A 17,450-nucleotide genomic window follows, 5' to 3' on the forward strand; every position below is an offset into this window, starting at 1 on the left:
GACAGCAGGCTCCTACAGAGGGCGCATTAGTCTCTAAGCCAACAGACCCTCACTGATTTATGTTCGCCACAGCTGGACATCACGTGACAAGACTGTACATCTAACAATTCCTCCCGAGGTTCCTCAAACTCAAGGGGGGGGGGGTGCTTTGACTGGGGGCAAGAGGTGTAAAACGTGCTGTATGCGGCACGTGCTCGCCTCGTCACTGGCACTGAGCGCTGCGAGCGGGGAAGCGAAGAGGGCTCCATCACACTGAGGTTTTGTTTAGCGCAGGTGTTTCCTCGTGCAGTTTCATTTTTTTACGGCCTCTGAATGGCACACATATAAAGTAAGTAACAGCGGTGCATTTTCTCTGCAATGAAAACCTGTGTGCTCCACAGAGTCCGTATTAATTATACATTTAACACCGACGCGGCTTCGGAGCACCGCGGGGTCCCGCGGTGTCGGAGACTCGACTGCAAGTCTAATAAACGTCAAACTGTGCAGCTGTTTTTATACTTTTTTACTGTACAACGTCTGACAATAAAATGTAAATTAAACAAAGCTCCAGAATTAAAAATGCAGAGCATATTTCATCGTTGACCGTGCTGGTGAGATAGCTCAGTGAGTTCATGCACTTACTCCAGGGATCATGGGGTGAACTGCGGGTCACAAGCTCGAATGAAGACGGACGTCGACAGGAGAAATGTTCTTTAAGCGCCTAGATGCTCAGAAGGGAGATTGCCTGCTTCGCGAACGTAAAATCCCAGGGGCCTAGCTATCAATGGTGCAGCGGGTGTAGTGGCACTGATTTCAGGGACGTGACGAGCCCACTGCGTCCCAGTTATAGCTCCCTTCCACTATAAACCCCCGACAGGGGGGCTTTTAACCTGTTTGCGTGGGGCCCATGGTTCCCTTACTACTTTACTCAAAGTCACATATTTCCGCGCAGAAAGACCTGTATCTCTTGGCCCCTCACCCCAACCTGTTCACTATATGCCCCCGAGTCTCACTACAGGTCTGGGGCTTATTTACAAGCGCCTTCCGCCACATTTGCGTCATTTTTAACATGGGAAAAGTGATGTCGGGTGGCGCAAGGGGCTTGTAAATAAGCCCCCTTTGTGCGTAATAGATTTCTCACTGAGGTGTCCACATTTTCACATAACTCCACGATGACTCCTGCCCCCTTTTTCAGCCGCCCCCCGCCCCATCCCACCTTACAGCTCCCAGCTGCTTTCCCAGGTTGAATGAATAAAAATGAATTCTTAAGCGCGAACAGCTGTCCAATGGGTGTCTTGGCGCTGGAAACAAGCAACATATTAGAGATGAGTTAATTGCCAGGCGTTTCATTTTTTTCTTTTCTTTTTCTTTTACAAAAGGGCGAATATGTTCTCCCACCCTAAATGTTCAGGCAGAATATTTTAGGGCAGAGGGCTCTGCTGCGAAAAGGCTCTCCCACGCCACTCTGCGAACCTGCTGTGTGCGTCAGTCACTGCAGCAGTCAGTGCGTGACTAAACACGGGGGGTACAGAGCGCCGTGTTTTGGTCCTGTGGCTGGGACGGGACCAAACATCCAGCCACGCCCTGGTCCTTTCGAGCAGGTCCGGCTGGCAGTGCCAGCAGGATGCCAGACTGGCCGATGCCATGGGGCACGGACTGTGATCTACAGTATCCACCAATTGTACCGACCAGTAAACACCACAACACGGGGCCCGGAGAAAAAACTTCAAGATCTGCTTCTTCGTTTGTGCACAGACGTCAGCAGCGCTTAGAAGGGGTCGAAATTCATTTCAGCTCCGATCTAAAAGTAGTGAATGCCCTACAAATAAAAAAAAAATCACAGAACACTAACAAACAGCGCTAGGCACTGGGGGGAGCAGAGTGCACACTATGAGGGCAGACTCCCCCCGCCACGACCCCCACTTGATGAGGTCCAGTGGGTATATTTTAAGCTTCCCCTTTCTTAAAGGAGGGGGCGGGAAGCACAACAGGGAAAAGTCAGTCTCATGTCAGGTGAACCCCACAGTTCCTCGCCTGAACGGCCCCCGCTGCAGCCTCACATCAAGAGGCGCAGTAGTTAATGACTTGGAAATGTGGCTGTTCAAATAACAATAAGTACCTATAATCCGGATTTACTTGCTCAAACGGTGTGATCCTGGCTTTAAAACTTTCCCATAAATCGCGCCCTCCCTGCATCATTGCAAATACTCGGAAACATACTTTTCTGCGACACTCACAGGGATTGCAGCACATAGACCACTCGGTGCTGCATATTGTTGCGTAATCCTCTCTGTGGCCCTAAGCACGATTTTATGTACAGCGCTATGATGTGGTCTCCTCTCTATAGCACTAGTAGTCAGTACTTCATTTGTGCCAGTGCTTTCCGGTGCTCAGCACCGCACTAAATTGTCATCACCAGCGCTTGTGACAGTCTGCCACCAAGTGCCACCGTCTGGCTAATTTAAAGATGGGATTCACCAATAGGGCTAATGTTCCTGGGGAAATTCGAGAGGGGGAGAGGCACAATCTCTTAGAGTGTGGGGAGTGCCTGGGCCTGAGTATTGGGACGGGACAGTCAATGGGACTGTTTATGTTGCTCTCACACATCCCCTAGAGGATGTCATGCTTCATCATTGGGCGGTGCTCCTCGTTGGGCCCGTGCCGCACTGCCCAACGGGTCCCCCGAAGGCTCGCTTTAGCATAGATCTTTTTCGAGGCTGCCATTTGTTAAAACTGCCAAGGGAATTTCCAACGCAGACCTTTATTGACAGGATTCCCCTTCCAGGGATAAACAGCCTATAGTGGGTTGGGGCTACCTTCGAAGGAACCCGGGTAGTCAGCGTGTTTGCGATCAGGTTAAAGACCTCTTTACCGTCTCAAGAGGGGAACCTAGTTGTGGTCACGCCTTCATCTATGTGCCGACATGTTTTGCGCCTGAGTTGGCCATAAGGATCCAGGGCGCTTCATCAGGACAAAAAACATCAAAAACATATAGTGAATAAACTACCCCACACTGAGCGGTGTCCTCACATGCTGCCTACTGTATGTGTGTTGTATTGTTCTGGGTCCGACCTATAGTTTGTCAGACTCCAGCATCATCAGGTAAGGCAGAGCTGCCGCATAGTACGCGTGCTATGGTTTCAGCGTGCAGACAGCGCGTCAGCACCATCCCTGCTCCGAATCCCTGGGAAACTAATAGGAATTTAAAGATGACCACAACAACAATTCATCATTAAGGGCCTAATTATGAGTATGGTGGTTCACAGGACCGCCGTACTCGTGATGGTGGTCCAACCACCTCCACACTGCGCGTCCACCGGCAGTATTCAGAAGGTGGCGGTCGACTGCCATGAGACCGCCGGCTCTGCCGGGATCAAGGATCCTGCTGAGCTAAGCCAAGCACATTATGAGTTGCCTTTTCATGACCCTTTTCATTGTGGTGGGCCTCCAAGAAAAGGGTGGGGGAGAGGCAACAACGGGGCCATAACAGGGCCCCATGCCGGATTTTGGGTTTGGGAGAGCATGTGAGGGGTGGGCACATATTGTGCCCTCCTGTAATTGCACCCTCGTTCCTGCACCGTATGTCATGCATACCACACTGTGCAGGAAAGTGTTGTAGGCGCTGTCATGGGGGCGGGCTGCATGTTAGGCTTTGCTATGAGCCTAACAGCCCACTGCTTTGAGACCGCCACAGCACCGCCTGCCCACCATTGATTACAGTTGTAATTCGGCGGGCGGGCACACCAAGGTTTGGCAGTCCTCCTGCGGATGGAGCGATGGCGGTGCCGCAGGAGGACTGCTAAAGTCTTAAGATGGCCCTAAGGCAATATACATTAAAACATACTATTCTCTTGCCTCCCAGGCCATTTGGGGCTTGAACTAGTTAGTCTCTGAGTTGTTACAATCATTGGCCGCATAGCAGGGGCAATGTGTGATGCAAGATGCCTTGGCCTCCTGCCGAGAGCCCCGACACTTCTTTCTTTTACAAATTAAGCACTGCAATAGGGGCAGGTTGTGATGTGATTTTCTACCTCCAGCACAACATGCAGGGAGTAGCTTAATCAGTAAAATTGGGTGTGGGGGGGGGGCGAGCTTCAGATTTTCCAACAATCACGCTGGCCTATACTGTTAAAATACATTGTACAACAAGCAGGGTGCATGAGAGGGGCCTAAGGGGCAGTGGAAAGGGAGAGGAACAGAGTACAAGTGAAAGGAAACAAAACATTTTGTAAATAGAGAGTGGCTTTTCATTTTTGTCCATGTGCATCTAAAAAGTCCTTGTGAAATCCGCCAGACACCTCACCATACCCGACTGAAAGAACCTGCACCCAACTAATTATCAGAAAATATATTTAGTTAGGGGGGTGTATCACCTCAAACACCTCCCCCCGAAGCTACACCCCTGACGACATGCTAGTGTAGAGGCGTCGGAGCACTATAACCAAAACACCTCCTGCTAATTCTGGCCATTTAGCAGAAAGCACGTTGTATTCTGGGGCTTGTAGTTTTCTTTAAAATAGTACAGTCTTACAAACGCCCGCTTGCAAAGTGTTGTTTTTTGACAATACAAGGCTTTCTAAAGGTGTCAGACATGACATACGGTCACTTACAAGAGATATGATTGACGCGTGCCTGGTACGTCATTACACACCCCAGGTTCATCTGTGTGCTGGCACATTCTTGAAGTTTCTGAAAGCTATCAAGAGGCGGACAGTGTTTGGGGTCTGAACCAACCTGAACGGAGTCTCCCACGAACTAGGCAATGAGTGTGTTAGGCTGTGACATATTCTCTGGACGTTACTTTAAAGGGGCCATTCAGTGAATAATGGTACAATAGGTCTGAAACTACTAGGTGACATCATCAAACAAAGAACATTCTAGAAGCCTATTGTTCGTGATTGTTAAAGATGCAGGAGAACTAAGGGGCATATTATCAAGCACAGCGTTAAAATTATCGCCGCTTTAACGGCAAAAAACTGCCGCTAAAACGGCGATAATGGGCTTGATAATATGCTCTATGGAATTCCAATTGAAGCTCAGGTTAGATGTCCTTCACATCTAACATGGGCTTCAATTGGAATTCCATAGAGCATATTATCAAGCCCATTATCGCCGTTTTAGCGGCAGTTTTCTGCCGCTAAAGTGGCGATAATTTTATCGCCTGGCTTGATAATATGCCCCTAAGAGAGCAATTTTTTCTCTACATCAGATGTCTCCTTGACCCTTCGTATGGGGGTTACAGAGATGATGGTCTCGCGAAACACTTATGAGCAGTAGTAGCAAATACCCCTGCTGCAGTCCTGCGTCCTGACCTGGTGGTTCCTGGCCTACACCTAGTCCTAAATCTTTCTTAAGACAGGAGAGATGAGCCTGATTTATGTGAGGCGGGTCCTGGCTCAACACAATCTTATGACTATGTTCCCTGGCTTCAGACAGTCTTATAATTGTATTTTCTTGGTTAATAGGTGGTCACTTAAGCTAGGAGAATATCTTTAGGAAATGGGACCCTAATTCCATGAAGGAAAATGAGTTTTGCATTGCAAAGTGAAAATCTTTAAGGAATATACTTTATTTTTTCAAGAGCTCTGTGGGTACGAAGAAGGCTTCAAAAGGAGAGATGGAAACAGGACGACTAGAAGTAGACTGGTCCACACGGAAGTAGGAGCCTTTCTGCCAATGAAAGCTCGGTAGGGCTGGGGCAATGTCAGACACTCCTGCTATCGCATTTGGAAAACAGTGATAGTCCCTACCAATGTCTCCCAGTTACTCCCATGGTCAAATCCAATCGTGCACACAGTCACCCACGGTTCACACGACAGACCGTGCCCGCATCCATGCACCCGTGGGTGCCTTGCAACACCCCTCCAGGCCTTTTGGGAGCCTGCTCCTTTTTCCTTCCAGGAATGAAACTTTTAGAAAAATAATGGCCTGTTTTTGGAAAGAGCCTGACCCAAGTCTGGTTAAACTGCTGGGTTCCCCGATCCCTTCAGTGCAGCTTTCACTTGAATGATAAATTGTCATGTGTTGGACAAGACACCGCTCACGCTACTGTCTGGGATTTTCCATAGCTCTTGGTCGCTAAATATAATAATGTATTCATTTCAAATCAGGCATGTATGCACGGTATTTATACAACGGAAATCCACTGGGGATTTACGTATTTGGATTACACGTTTTTAAAATTATACAGCTTCACGGTTTGAAAGCACAGGGAGAATCAATAACTTGACTAGAAGCGCGCGATTACTGGTCCAGCGCTGAAGCCAACAGAAAAGTCGAAGACCAGAAAGTTAGTTCTGAGCAAGAGCGGGCCTTACAGGTAAGAGCACGGGGGGGGATGGGGAGGAATCGGGGGGACTCGACAGATGACGACGAGGGAACATTAAATAACTATTTAGTTTCCCCTCGCCGTAGTCTGTCGAGTTGACCGCTGTTACCTGCACAGGCCGCTCAAGGTTCTGAGACTACATCCCTGGTTCTGTGACCACATCAGGGGTCTTATTACCAAGGCCCCTGAGAGCAGTCAGATGCTGGGGAGGTGACAAGAAGGGAAGCTCTGGTGTAACACTGGCCCCCGCAGCCCCTGCTGTGCAGGGTGGCCCCAAGTTCCAGAGGGCCCCCTCAGCACGGTACTCTGGCCGGGGAGCTCCCAATTGAGTCTGGAGAGGACACTTTAAAGCACCTTCCAGGGGGGCCCCCCACCGTCAAGTTTCATTACGCCAGTGAAGGGAAGGAGCTCAGAAATACCATAAAACAGCACACAATGTAATCCCCATGAGTGACATAAAATGGATGAACCACTGAGAGCCACTTCTTTCTTGTGGCAGTCATTACCTTCAGGGAGGCCCAACAGCCAACACTTGAACACCTTCTCCCTGTTCTCTTATCGTCTATGTCCCCTTGGCGTCACCATAATATCGTTTGCTTGTCCCTCATCAAATCACAGAAGCATCAGTCGTATCTCTCCATCCCCACATTCTCTTACAAGTTTTCTATGTAGCAAAACTCTGTTCAGACTAGTCAATAAGCACAATGTAACTGAAAAAGATGGAAACATGTATTCACTCCGCACAAAGCATCTTAATTGTTCGTCAACAGTTGCAACAATAATTCAACTTTTCTATTAAGATCCCTGGGCCACAAGTCCCACGTAGTTCCTCGTCTCTGAATACTTGAGGTTCTGTTTTGAAGAGATTGCTACGGCAACCACGTGGGATTCTTAAGCTGCTTTTTGTTTCCGAGTAAATTCCACTTCACAACAGCTCTCTGTTGTCTCCACTGTTTTATACCAGATCCCCTCATGGGAACTGCTTATTTCCTGATCCGGTATAATTGTCCTCAACACTCTGCAGCTCTATCTTTCTTTGTCTCCATTTTAGATTATTTTATTCTCAAATTGAAGTACTGTTGCACAACATTTGGCCTAGATACCCTTGCCTATCATCAAATTCTGCTTACTTCAGAAGAATTCCCTGTTCACAAACTGAATTATGAAGTACAACAATAATACTACTAAACTACAACAAAATGTTCATCACAACCCTACGAGAGTCAATCGCCCCCTCTCCCATCTTTTCTTTGGGGAGATCTGCACACATATACGTTCACTACTTAGTAATAAATGTGTGAGGGACCGAGGGAGTGGTTGGAAAATGGGGTGCACTTAGTACAAAATAAGTGGTTTTTTTTTAGGAGTACGCTGATGTTAAGGGGGGTTAAAGAGGGTTTAAGGAGGGTTAGACACCCATGTATAAAGGAGTAAGCCCATTTCTATTCACAAATTACACTTCTCAATCTACTACAGCTAAACGATTCCAAAACAGTAGTAAATGATCTCCAGCTCAGACCCAGAGTTTAGTTTAATATTAAAAGTAGTCTAGTCAATTGTAAACCTAATCTTTTAATTATATCCAATGTATTCATGAATTTTTCAAAATTAAAACTATATTTATTTCTAAATATGAGATAAATATTAAAAAATATCTGTTATTAATGTTATGTATATTAATGTTTTGCTCATTGTGAATACATCTAAACATTTTACTGTTGGTGGAATTTTTATTAGGAATAATACTTATATAAATATATTTTAAATTAATTAAATTTATTAACCTTACTTATTTATTTAATCTGCAATTAAGTAAAAAAAAACTAGACCATTTTATTTAATTTGTTCTAGGCTTACAATAAATGTATAGCTTTATTTTACAAACAATTTTTAATATTTTTTAAAAGTTTAATAAACTTTTCCCTATACATTAACCTAGGTAGATCTCCACGAAAATCTCTGCCAAAATTGCAGAAATGTAAAATACAGTTGGAACGTTACTATCAGTAAGCTTATAGTTATAAATTAATCTCCACCTCCTAGTTTTTGGGATTGTAGAAAAGTCTTCACTTTTGAGTACATTTACACTTGGAAATGATGAATAGACAACGTAGGAATTTTACTCAATATTTAATAGGAGATTTACATGTGTAGATTTACTGATCTGTAAATCAGGCCCATAGAAACTTACACTGCTAAACTAAATATTTTTGGGATATTTCATGAAGCTTACCTCAAATTTATTTAGCAAAGCCACTGCTAAATTTCGTTTTGCTTGTCCAAATCTATAGCGCCTATTCACAATGGCATTTTGGAGCATGTAAAGTTGTTTTCCTGTAGAACCCATTTACATATTCTCAGATGCCTTTATAAATTGTTCGAAAAACATCTAAAATAGGAATAAATTGTGAATGTTAAGGGATTATTTATAAACAATTCGCACAAATAGAAAGGACGGTGTCCCCTTTATATTGTACTAATGGGAATTTGGATGTTTCGGGGCGATTCACAAAGGCATGTGAGGGTATGTAAAAGTGTACTCCTGTATTCCACACACAGAACATGCTAGTGCTTGTCTCGAGGTGGCATTTTCTTCAATTGAACTGCACCTTGGTTGAGTAGCTGTTTTTTATGTACTGTGGTTGAACTTGAAGTTGGTGGTAATTTGCGATTTCTTAAGGAGAAATCGCACAACTTGGGTGCGTGCTACATAGCATTTAAGGAATCGCAATTTGCGATTCCTTAAATGCTTACACAAAATTAAGAAATTGCAAAATTAGCGATTTCTTAATAATGCGACGCTAAAATGGCTCATACATCTCATTTTGCGATTTTGTATTCGCAAACGCTGTTTTTTTGCGAATCGCAGCGTTTGCAAATACAAAATCGTTTGATACATATGCCCCAAAATCATATGTTTTCTCGGACCGTTTATTTTGCATTTTTTCACTGTGTTTGCGATGCCTTCCAATGGGAGTAGTAGCTATCCATATGAATGAGCCAACCTTTGCGCAACAATAATACATTGGTTAATAACATTTGTCAGTGAATAAAATGTGAATGTAATCTATGAACATAAGCCACAAGTATGTGTAGGTAACCTATGTTGAAAAACATGCCACACTGTTGAACACCATTAATGATGAAGTACGGATAGCAGAAGCAGTAATGTCTGGAGCAAGAGGTGCTGTCGCAACACTTGTGTGGAGGGCACTCGGGATGGGCATACTGCAAATATGTCTGTGCTACACACGCCTCCAAAACTGTTGCCCCATTGGACTTAATAACAGAGAATCTAGACCCAACAGGGTGATATTTATGTAAACAATATTTTCATGGATGATATTATGATTCACAACCCAAGATAAACACTAAAGTACAATGCGCAAGACGCGGCAGACGCCAGACTACCCAAGTTGGTTGGCGGGTGATCTGGCAAGCGTACTGAGGACCAAACTTTAACACAATAGGGATAATGCTTCAGACCGTCGCGATCCATCTTAAGACACCTCTCAGAAAGAACGAGGAGAAATCTATTCCATCCCTCCACATTCATGGGTCCTTAATTTGTACATAGTCTCCACCCCCATCCAGTCCCTGCTGGAGGAAAACACATTTCACCTGCTCTAGTGCTCCTTTGTTGATGGGTACCTATTACTCTGCAGAGGTGCACACCTCATCCTTCTTGCTGAGGGGATGATGATAAAATTACATGAAAGAGTCTCCTGGACATCCATTGATCCCCCTCTCATGTAGAAGGTGACTACATTGCTTCGAGGCTTCTGATTCAATACTTGTGTACTCATTCACTTTCATACAGTGGCAGCCGGCACAGGTAAGAGCGGTGAGGCGGGGCGGGAAGTCGACATACGACAGGATAAGTTATATTAAATTAAAAAAATAAAACCACTTACCTTGCGTTCGCCGCTTCGCTGAGTCCGCGATGCAGCAAATGCAAGGTAAGTGGTTAATTTGTAACTTTTTTTTTATATAACTTATCCCGTCATATGTCAACTTACCCACCTCCACTACAACTCACCGCTCTCACCTGTGCCGGCCGCCACTGCTTTCAGAGTTCATTAGTAACAATGAGTGATTGACCATAATATAAGTACCATTTATATAGGGCTTCAAACTGCATTTCTCTGGTTTCTAAGTACTGTAAGTTACAGGTCGTACTTATACCCAGTGAATTGGTACTCTCTTTGCTAAACTGGGAAGGATGAAAGCCCTTTCTAACATTTTAGCTCATGACTTTCATACTATTTCAAATCTCATTGGCACTTGTTTAGTTCACTGAACAATCCTCACTGCAGTTTATGTACTATTGTGTTGGGGTGATTGGATGCAAGGTAGGTATGTTAATTGCACGGGTGATTGTAGTGTGTTAATAGTGGTAGGATGTTTTGAGGTTGTTGTGTAGTTTTTAGATGGTTGAGTGTTTTGGTGAATAGCTGGTGGATTTTTGGGCACTTGGTGGGTGGAGCGATTAGCAGGTAAAATGTTTGTGGAGTTGTTGTAGGGTGCCATGTTTGTAAGCATTTGCTAATGCAATGGTGGGCTATTTTGCTCCTAGAATGTTTGTTGAGTTTGGATTGGCAGTAATTAGTTGTTGGGGAAGTTGCTTGCCAGACTGCTAAAGCCCTAGATGGTGGATGGTGATGGGATGGGCTCTGTAGGTGGTTAGCTGGCAGAATAGTTGTGCAGCCAGTCATTTGGCTTTGAGGGTTGTTGACACCTAAGGAGGTTGGGTGGTAGAATACTGATTTGCTAGGTGATTAATTATGCAATGTATTGATTGGATGAGTAAATCCTTGTATGGTTGGTTAGTGGAGCAGTTGCATGTTCATGCGGTGTAATAAAACAAGGGGGTTAACCAGTGTGTGGGAATGCACAAGGGTTCTGTCTCTTGGAAGTTTTTGTCTGTGATTGTTTTCCCAGCAGGTCGGATGAATGACTGAAAACTTGTGTCCTATGATCTTGCGTAGGTTATGTACTACAAAAGCTGACGTGTTCGTAGGGGCCAACGGTTCAGCTACATTGTTAGGCAGTTGTCAGTCAGTCATTACAGCTTTATTCGATTGTTGTTATACCAATCATAAAAGCACAATACAATAACACACATAAAAATTTCATTATAAATTTAACAGGTTAAAATGTATTTACACAACAACATTAAAATTGGCGCCATCAGGAGGGACAATGCCCTTACTTTGCACATCAAATACCATACTTTTCCTCTGCTGAAGCGCCTTTTAAAAAAACTTAGCCACCCTCCACGCAGAATGTTCATCTTCCAAAAATTGCAACCTAATAAAAGCTGGGCGGCATTGCCTTACGCCCAAAGATTTTAAAAGTGGAAGTAACCACACTCTCTTCAACTCTGTATAGAACTTACAGAATAAAACTAGATGACTCGTAGACTGCTCAGAGTGGTTATCACACAGGCAGGGTATCAAATTTTGGGTCCAGTCGTTCATAGTTGGTATTGACAGTAATCTATGAACGACACCCAGTCTAAACCTCGTTAGAAGCATCCTATCAAAAGTTCCAGGAGTGAATAACAAGTAAGGCTCCATCCCCAAACAGGTGAGAGTTAGTTGATGCATCCTTACACTAGGGTTCAACACTTCATCTGCCAGTCTCATTGAACTCAATAATTGAAGGCCTTTTAGCTTTAGGGTCTTTCTCGATACTGACATCATGGTAGAGGGGTCAGCAAAGTATTCCGGATGACCTATATCCTTCATAAAGTTACATATGTATTTAATCCAAGGAATCTTAGCAGCTCCGTCCAAACTCATGCTATCCTTAAAAATCTCTCTATTCAACTTAGTCTACTCCTTGGTCCAAATCCTATGCCATAAAAGCACTGGTTCCATTTTGATAAGATCTAAAATAAAAGGGAGGCCCAACTCCTCGTGACATATATATGAGGACGTGCATGGGGGAGCTGACAAAATATATCGCAAAAAGGAATTCTCCACCAGCTGTAATAGCTGGGGGTTAACAAAACCCCACCCTCCTGCCCCATAAATTGTGGCTGTAATGCACTTTGCTTTATATATTTTCAAGAGTTCCACTGTCGGCTTCCTCCCTGGTTTCTTGGCAAAGGTGGCAAGGGCAGTCGTTGTTCTGGTAAACGCAAGTTTTTTCGCGTTTATCATCCGAGACCAGGTGTCATTCTGATTTACTAAGATGCCGAGGTAGGTAAAATTCCTGGTAGAGGCTAACTTGTTTCCATCCAGGAAAATTTCCCTCACCCTCTGAAACCCGGTACTGCATCTCATAATGAATGTCTTAGAGACATTAATGCTTAAACCTAGGTCCCTCATAAAGTCATTAAAAGTATCCAGGGCCCTTTGCAAACAATTTTGTGTACGCGCCATTAGGACCACGTCATCCGCATAAAGGAGGGCTGGAATAGGTCGCCCTCCAATTTGCAGGATGTCTATACCCTCATTAAGCAATACTTTGCCATGGACGTTTAGATTAAAAAGGAAGGGGGCCAGGACACAGCCCTGTCTGACCCCTCTTTTGATGGGGAATGAACCGGTACGTTCCCCACCATGGCCATAGTGAACACTGGCAGAGGCTCCCCTGTACAAACATTGCAAAAGGGCTACGATATTTGAATCAACCCCTAAATCTACTAGAATCTCCCACAATCTTCCATACTGTACAGAATCGAAGGCTGCGGTAAGGTCCACGAACGCTAAGTACAAACAGCCCTTTTTTTCTCGTGTATATTTACCTATAAAAGATAGATACATTTAAACTTTGCTCTAAAGTGCCTAGGCCTTCTCGAAAGTCATACTGTAAGGCAGAAATTACCTGTTTGTCTTCTGCCCAGTCTTGCAGACGTTCCAGAACCACACTTCCTGCCACCTTTATCAATGAATAAAGTAAAGAGATCGGCCTATAACACCCTGGGTCATGGCGGTCCCCTTCTTAAAAATTGGAATGATAATAGATTCTACCCAGGTGTATTTTTGGTATCGATGTCCTAACACTAGCATTTATAACTTGTGTTATTATGGGGCCCCAAAGTGATATGTTAGAATTAAATAGGTCGACAGGCACTCCATCTGGACCTGGGGCCTTGCCCCCTAGGCTACGACTAAGGGCTCTGACCACTTCATCCAGGGTAACCTGCAACTCTATCTTATCAAGCTCAGCTGGAGGAGTTATGGGTGATTGAGAATCTACATTTTCTTGCCCGTTATACACCTTGGAAAAATGATTGACCCAAACATCCTCAAATATCGCGATCTCAATAGATGGGCCATCTCCCTCTTGTAAGAAGGAAGCCCTTACTGCTCTCCAAAATCCCACACTATCTTTTTGTAAGGCCGCCGTGTGGAGTGTTTCCCAAGCTTCCTGCCGAAGGATACATTTCCTATCCAAGATGGCCTGCTTATACTCCACCCTGGCCCGTCTAACCCCATCGGGGGATCTAGGTTGCCTATGCAACTCATGTTTCAAATTTGAGTGGGCTTGGGTGCACTTTTTGTCAAACCACCCATGCTCTTTGCACTTGTTGTGATATTTAGCAGTTAGTAGACTCCTAACCTCATTACATATAGCAACAAAAGAATGAACAATGCTATCAAAAGAAGATGTCTCACACAAACAGTTATCAAAAACCAATTTGCAGTTCTTAATCAATTTCATGACCAACTTGTCGGGATCGACTTTAGACCACCATATGGCCTAGCCATTTACACTGCTCAATTCAAAGTTGCCTAGTACTGGGTAATTTTTTTTTTACCTTCCCGTTTCTAAGAGGAAGCAACGTAACCTCAAGACATAGCGGGAAGTGGTCGCTCATTGCATTGTCCCCGACGGTAAAAGAAAGCACCCTCTGTGCGAATGTACATGAAACTAGGATTAAATCAATGGTATATGTTAACCCCCTGCCATTAAAAGTACTAGGCATCGTTCTCAAATCCACATGTTCTGCTATCAACACGATTACACAATGTACAGTTGAAATCCCTCATCAAAATTATCATGCAATCTGTGGTACCCACATTACGGATGTCAGTTATTACCCCAATTAATTTCCTAGTTACCATGCCCAGCTCCCCCGATGGAGCATTATTATAAAGATTCACCAGGACAATAGAGTGGACTGGACTCAAAGAGAGTTCCAGTATATGATAGTACCGTCCCCCCCTCCCCCGCGGAAGGCTATACTTTCTGTCACCAGAGTGTTAGAAATATATGTGCAGAGTCTGCCCTTGGGTCTACCCCCTAGTCCCTTATCCATCGCACAGGTGTCGAACATCTTAAAACCGTTAATATGAATAGGGTCTAAACACCTTCTTTCCTGTTGTCCCAATATGTCGACACTTGCTAAAACCTCACACCAGGCTGGGTCTTGGATTTTAGAGCACAGCCCAGCGATATTCCATGAGGTAATCCTCCAGGTAGAGTCTACGGGGGATTGCAAGGGACTTCTGGGCTGGGCAACTGGGGGATATACTGATCGATACCACTTAACACCCGTGGACTAATACCATAGGCCATTTGATCTGAACACTGAGCCAGCAAAACTCGATCGTTATTACTCCCTATAAAGTCAGGTTCCATCCGAGTATAAGGTCTTCTTTTCGCCACATTTATATTTCCTATGCTTGCGCCTCGAACTGGGCACCCCTCTTCACGGCCCATTTGCAATCTGCCACTCAAATCTGAGTGCTGGGAAGAGAGAGTCAGTCAATCAATATCTTCCAGATTATTAAGGGGTTCAAAATAATTGTAAGTTGGTACAGTATATCTATGCAGGGATTGCCCTAGGCAAAACCCCCCCCCTGAGGGATTATGTTGTAATCTGGGGGGCTGGTAAAAGAAGCCCAAAGGAACCACACATATCCCTTTACTTCTAACCAGCCAATTTAACCACCCTGTCTCAAATTAAGTGAACTAAGGATGGGGTTCTAAAGGACAGTACTAAACAGTCACCGGGCAGAGATTTATTAGACGACCCAACCCATCCAATCCTCCGAGCCATCTTGAATTCAGAAAAAAGTTGAGTATTCAAACCTCCTGTTTTCCTGCTTAAAAAATGCAGGGCTTTATTTCCCAGGGTGGGCCACTGTTCGATCTCTCCTGATGTCAACGTGGGAACATTTGCCAACACTACAGTGTACGGGGTAGCTTCCGGCGGCAGATGCATTAGCTTTGGGCCCGGTGGACTGGCCCATACGGACTTTTGAGTACCCATCCTTGATTGACCACATTCCCCCAATCCCATTATAGAGCCCGCTTGGCTTGCTGTTACCCATCTGGGTTCGGGTCTGATATTATGCAAGGCCCTATTCAAACCAGATCAAGTCTGTTATGTTTGAGTCAAGGCAGAGCTAAATCTGGTTCATCAATTTAGAATTTGTTTGGAAACAGAGAAACAACTAAATGTGTGTGTATACCCTTCTGTTGATGGAAGCCTGTGGTCTTAATTAGGCATTGGTTCATACTGGTGAGATGGCTTGTCCATGGGGAGCTTGGCAACACACTCCGTATGATTTCTGGGAGTGGCTCCAGGGCCAACATATTTGTTTCCAGTTTGAAAGAATGCCCAGAACCCAATGAAGGGCTGTCTGGCCTCTCCAGTAATGTGAGACAACCTCATAATCAAGAGTGCTAGAGTAGCCATATGTGGTTTGTAGGTTTCTTATCGTAGAACTTTTGGGGTCATTTGGATGTAAATTTCTCCCTTTTTCACTTGCCAGCCCTCTATTACAGACTTTGAGGATAGTGTGTCTAAATGAATGTGGCTCACGTTGTTGGGTGTTTCTCACTTTTCATTATTCATTTCTCAATCCATACTTTATTATTAGTTTGTAGTGTATTAGTTTATTAGACCTTAACTGTTCTTCGACAATTTCTTGTCTTGTGACTCAGCTAGCTCATTGTGTCCAATAGTTTCCAATTTAATTTCCCATGAATTGCACTCAGTGTCTTCACCCCTTTGCTTGGCTCTCTGATCTCTTGTTAACTTGCCAACCTACTCAGAACCTTCGCCCAGCCTCCTAAGGCCTTCTTGCAACCCCCATCTTCTGAGAACCTCTTTCAAGTTTCAGTCTTTCACCCCATTAACTCCCAAACATTGACATCCCTTGGGAATAGCCTCTTACCCGCTCTGATTCAAGAAGTCTGCGCACAGTTTTTCTACTGATGTTTCTTACCAGCATATTTTCTTCGAAGAGACTAACATTGTTTTTTCTGTTTTCTTTCAGGATTTCACTTCAATAAACTGACATAACCCCACTTAAGTGTTCTCATGTGGTGTGTCCCTCAGTCATGAAAGCTTGAGCTGACCCCTTCACCATTGCAGTCTGTAAATTATACGTTTCAGCAGGTGCAGTCAGGCTCGCTGCAGGTGCCAATGACATCATCAGATCCACCATCACGTTTGGTTTCTTCATTTGTACTCGGATCCACCCATGCCTGGAGGACCCCTTTTTACGTGGATTTGTTCACGTGTCTGGATGCTCTCTTTCTAAATGAGACTGCTGGGATGCCAGGATGCTTCTTGTCTAATGAGGACTGCTCGCAAGCCAGGATGCTCAATGTCTAAGTTGGATTTCTTGCGTGCCAGAATGCTCACTTTCTGATTGGACTGCTCACCTGCCAGGATGCTCCTTTTCTAATTAGGGCTGGTCACATGCCCTGATGCTCGCTCTGCAATCGGTTTCGCCGGCATGCCTGGAAGATCTCTTTGTCACTGGATCCGCTACCATGACTTTATGCTCTTTTTGTAATTAGATCTGTTTACATGTATGGCTGTGTTCTTTTAATTCCGATCATCCCACATGTATGGATCCCCTCTTCTTAGACTGGTGTAAGTTTGGTTCTTAAACGGACGTGTTTTACTCACATATGGAACTGACATGGCGATACGCAGCCACGCATGCCACGGACTTACAGTGACCGGCATCATGAATGGCATTCCAGCAGCCTCCTACCCGCTCATGTTCCCGCAAGTCATTCGACGTCTATCCCTTCCGCCTCTCCAAAGGGTGCAGGGACGCCCGCCGAGCAGCGACTGTAGCACCCCGTCTCCTGCCAGTGAGTAACTCATTCATTCTTAGTTTTTCGATTGTTAGCCCAGGAACAATTGAACAGAGCCCAGGATGAC

At 44.7% G+C, this 17,450-nt stretch overlaps 1 protein-coding gene across 1 annotated transcript in view; it reads left to right on the top strand.

Annotated features, from left to right (window-relative positions):
- Positions 1-17,450, top strand: part of RARB (retinoic acid receptor beta) — a 1,132,713-nt gene that overhangs the window by 170,976 nt on the left and 944,287 nt on the right. Inside the window, exon 2 of the mRNA XM_085630534.1 lies at positions 16,549-17,380. Coding sequence (XP_085486660.1) covers positions 17,203-17,380 — 178 coding nt within the window. The 5' untranslated portion in view covers positions 16,549-17,202. The remainder of the gene's footprint in view (positions 1-16,548; positions 17,381-17,450) is intronic.

The sequence above is a fragment of the Triturus cristatus genome, chromosome 10 (assembly GCF_964204655.1).
Source record: "Triturus cristatus chromosome 10, aTriCri1.1, whole genome shotgun sequence".
Classification (NCBI taxonomy): domain Eukaryota; kingdom Metazoa; phylum Chordata; class Amphibia; order Caudata; family Salamandridae; genus Triturus; species Triturus cristatus.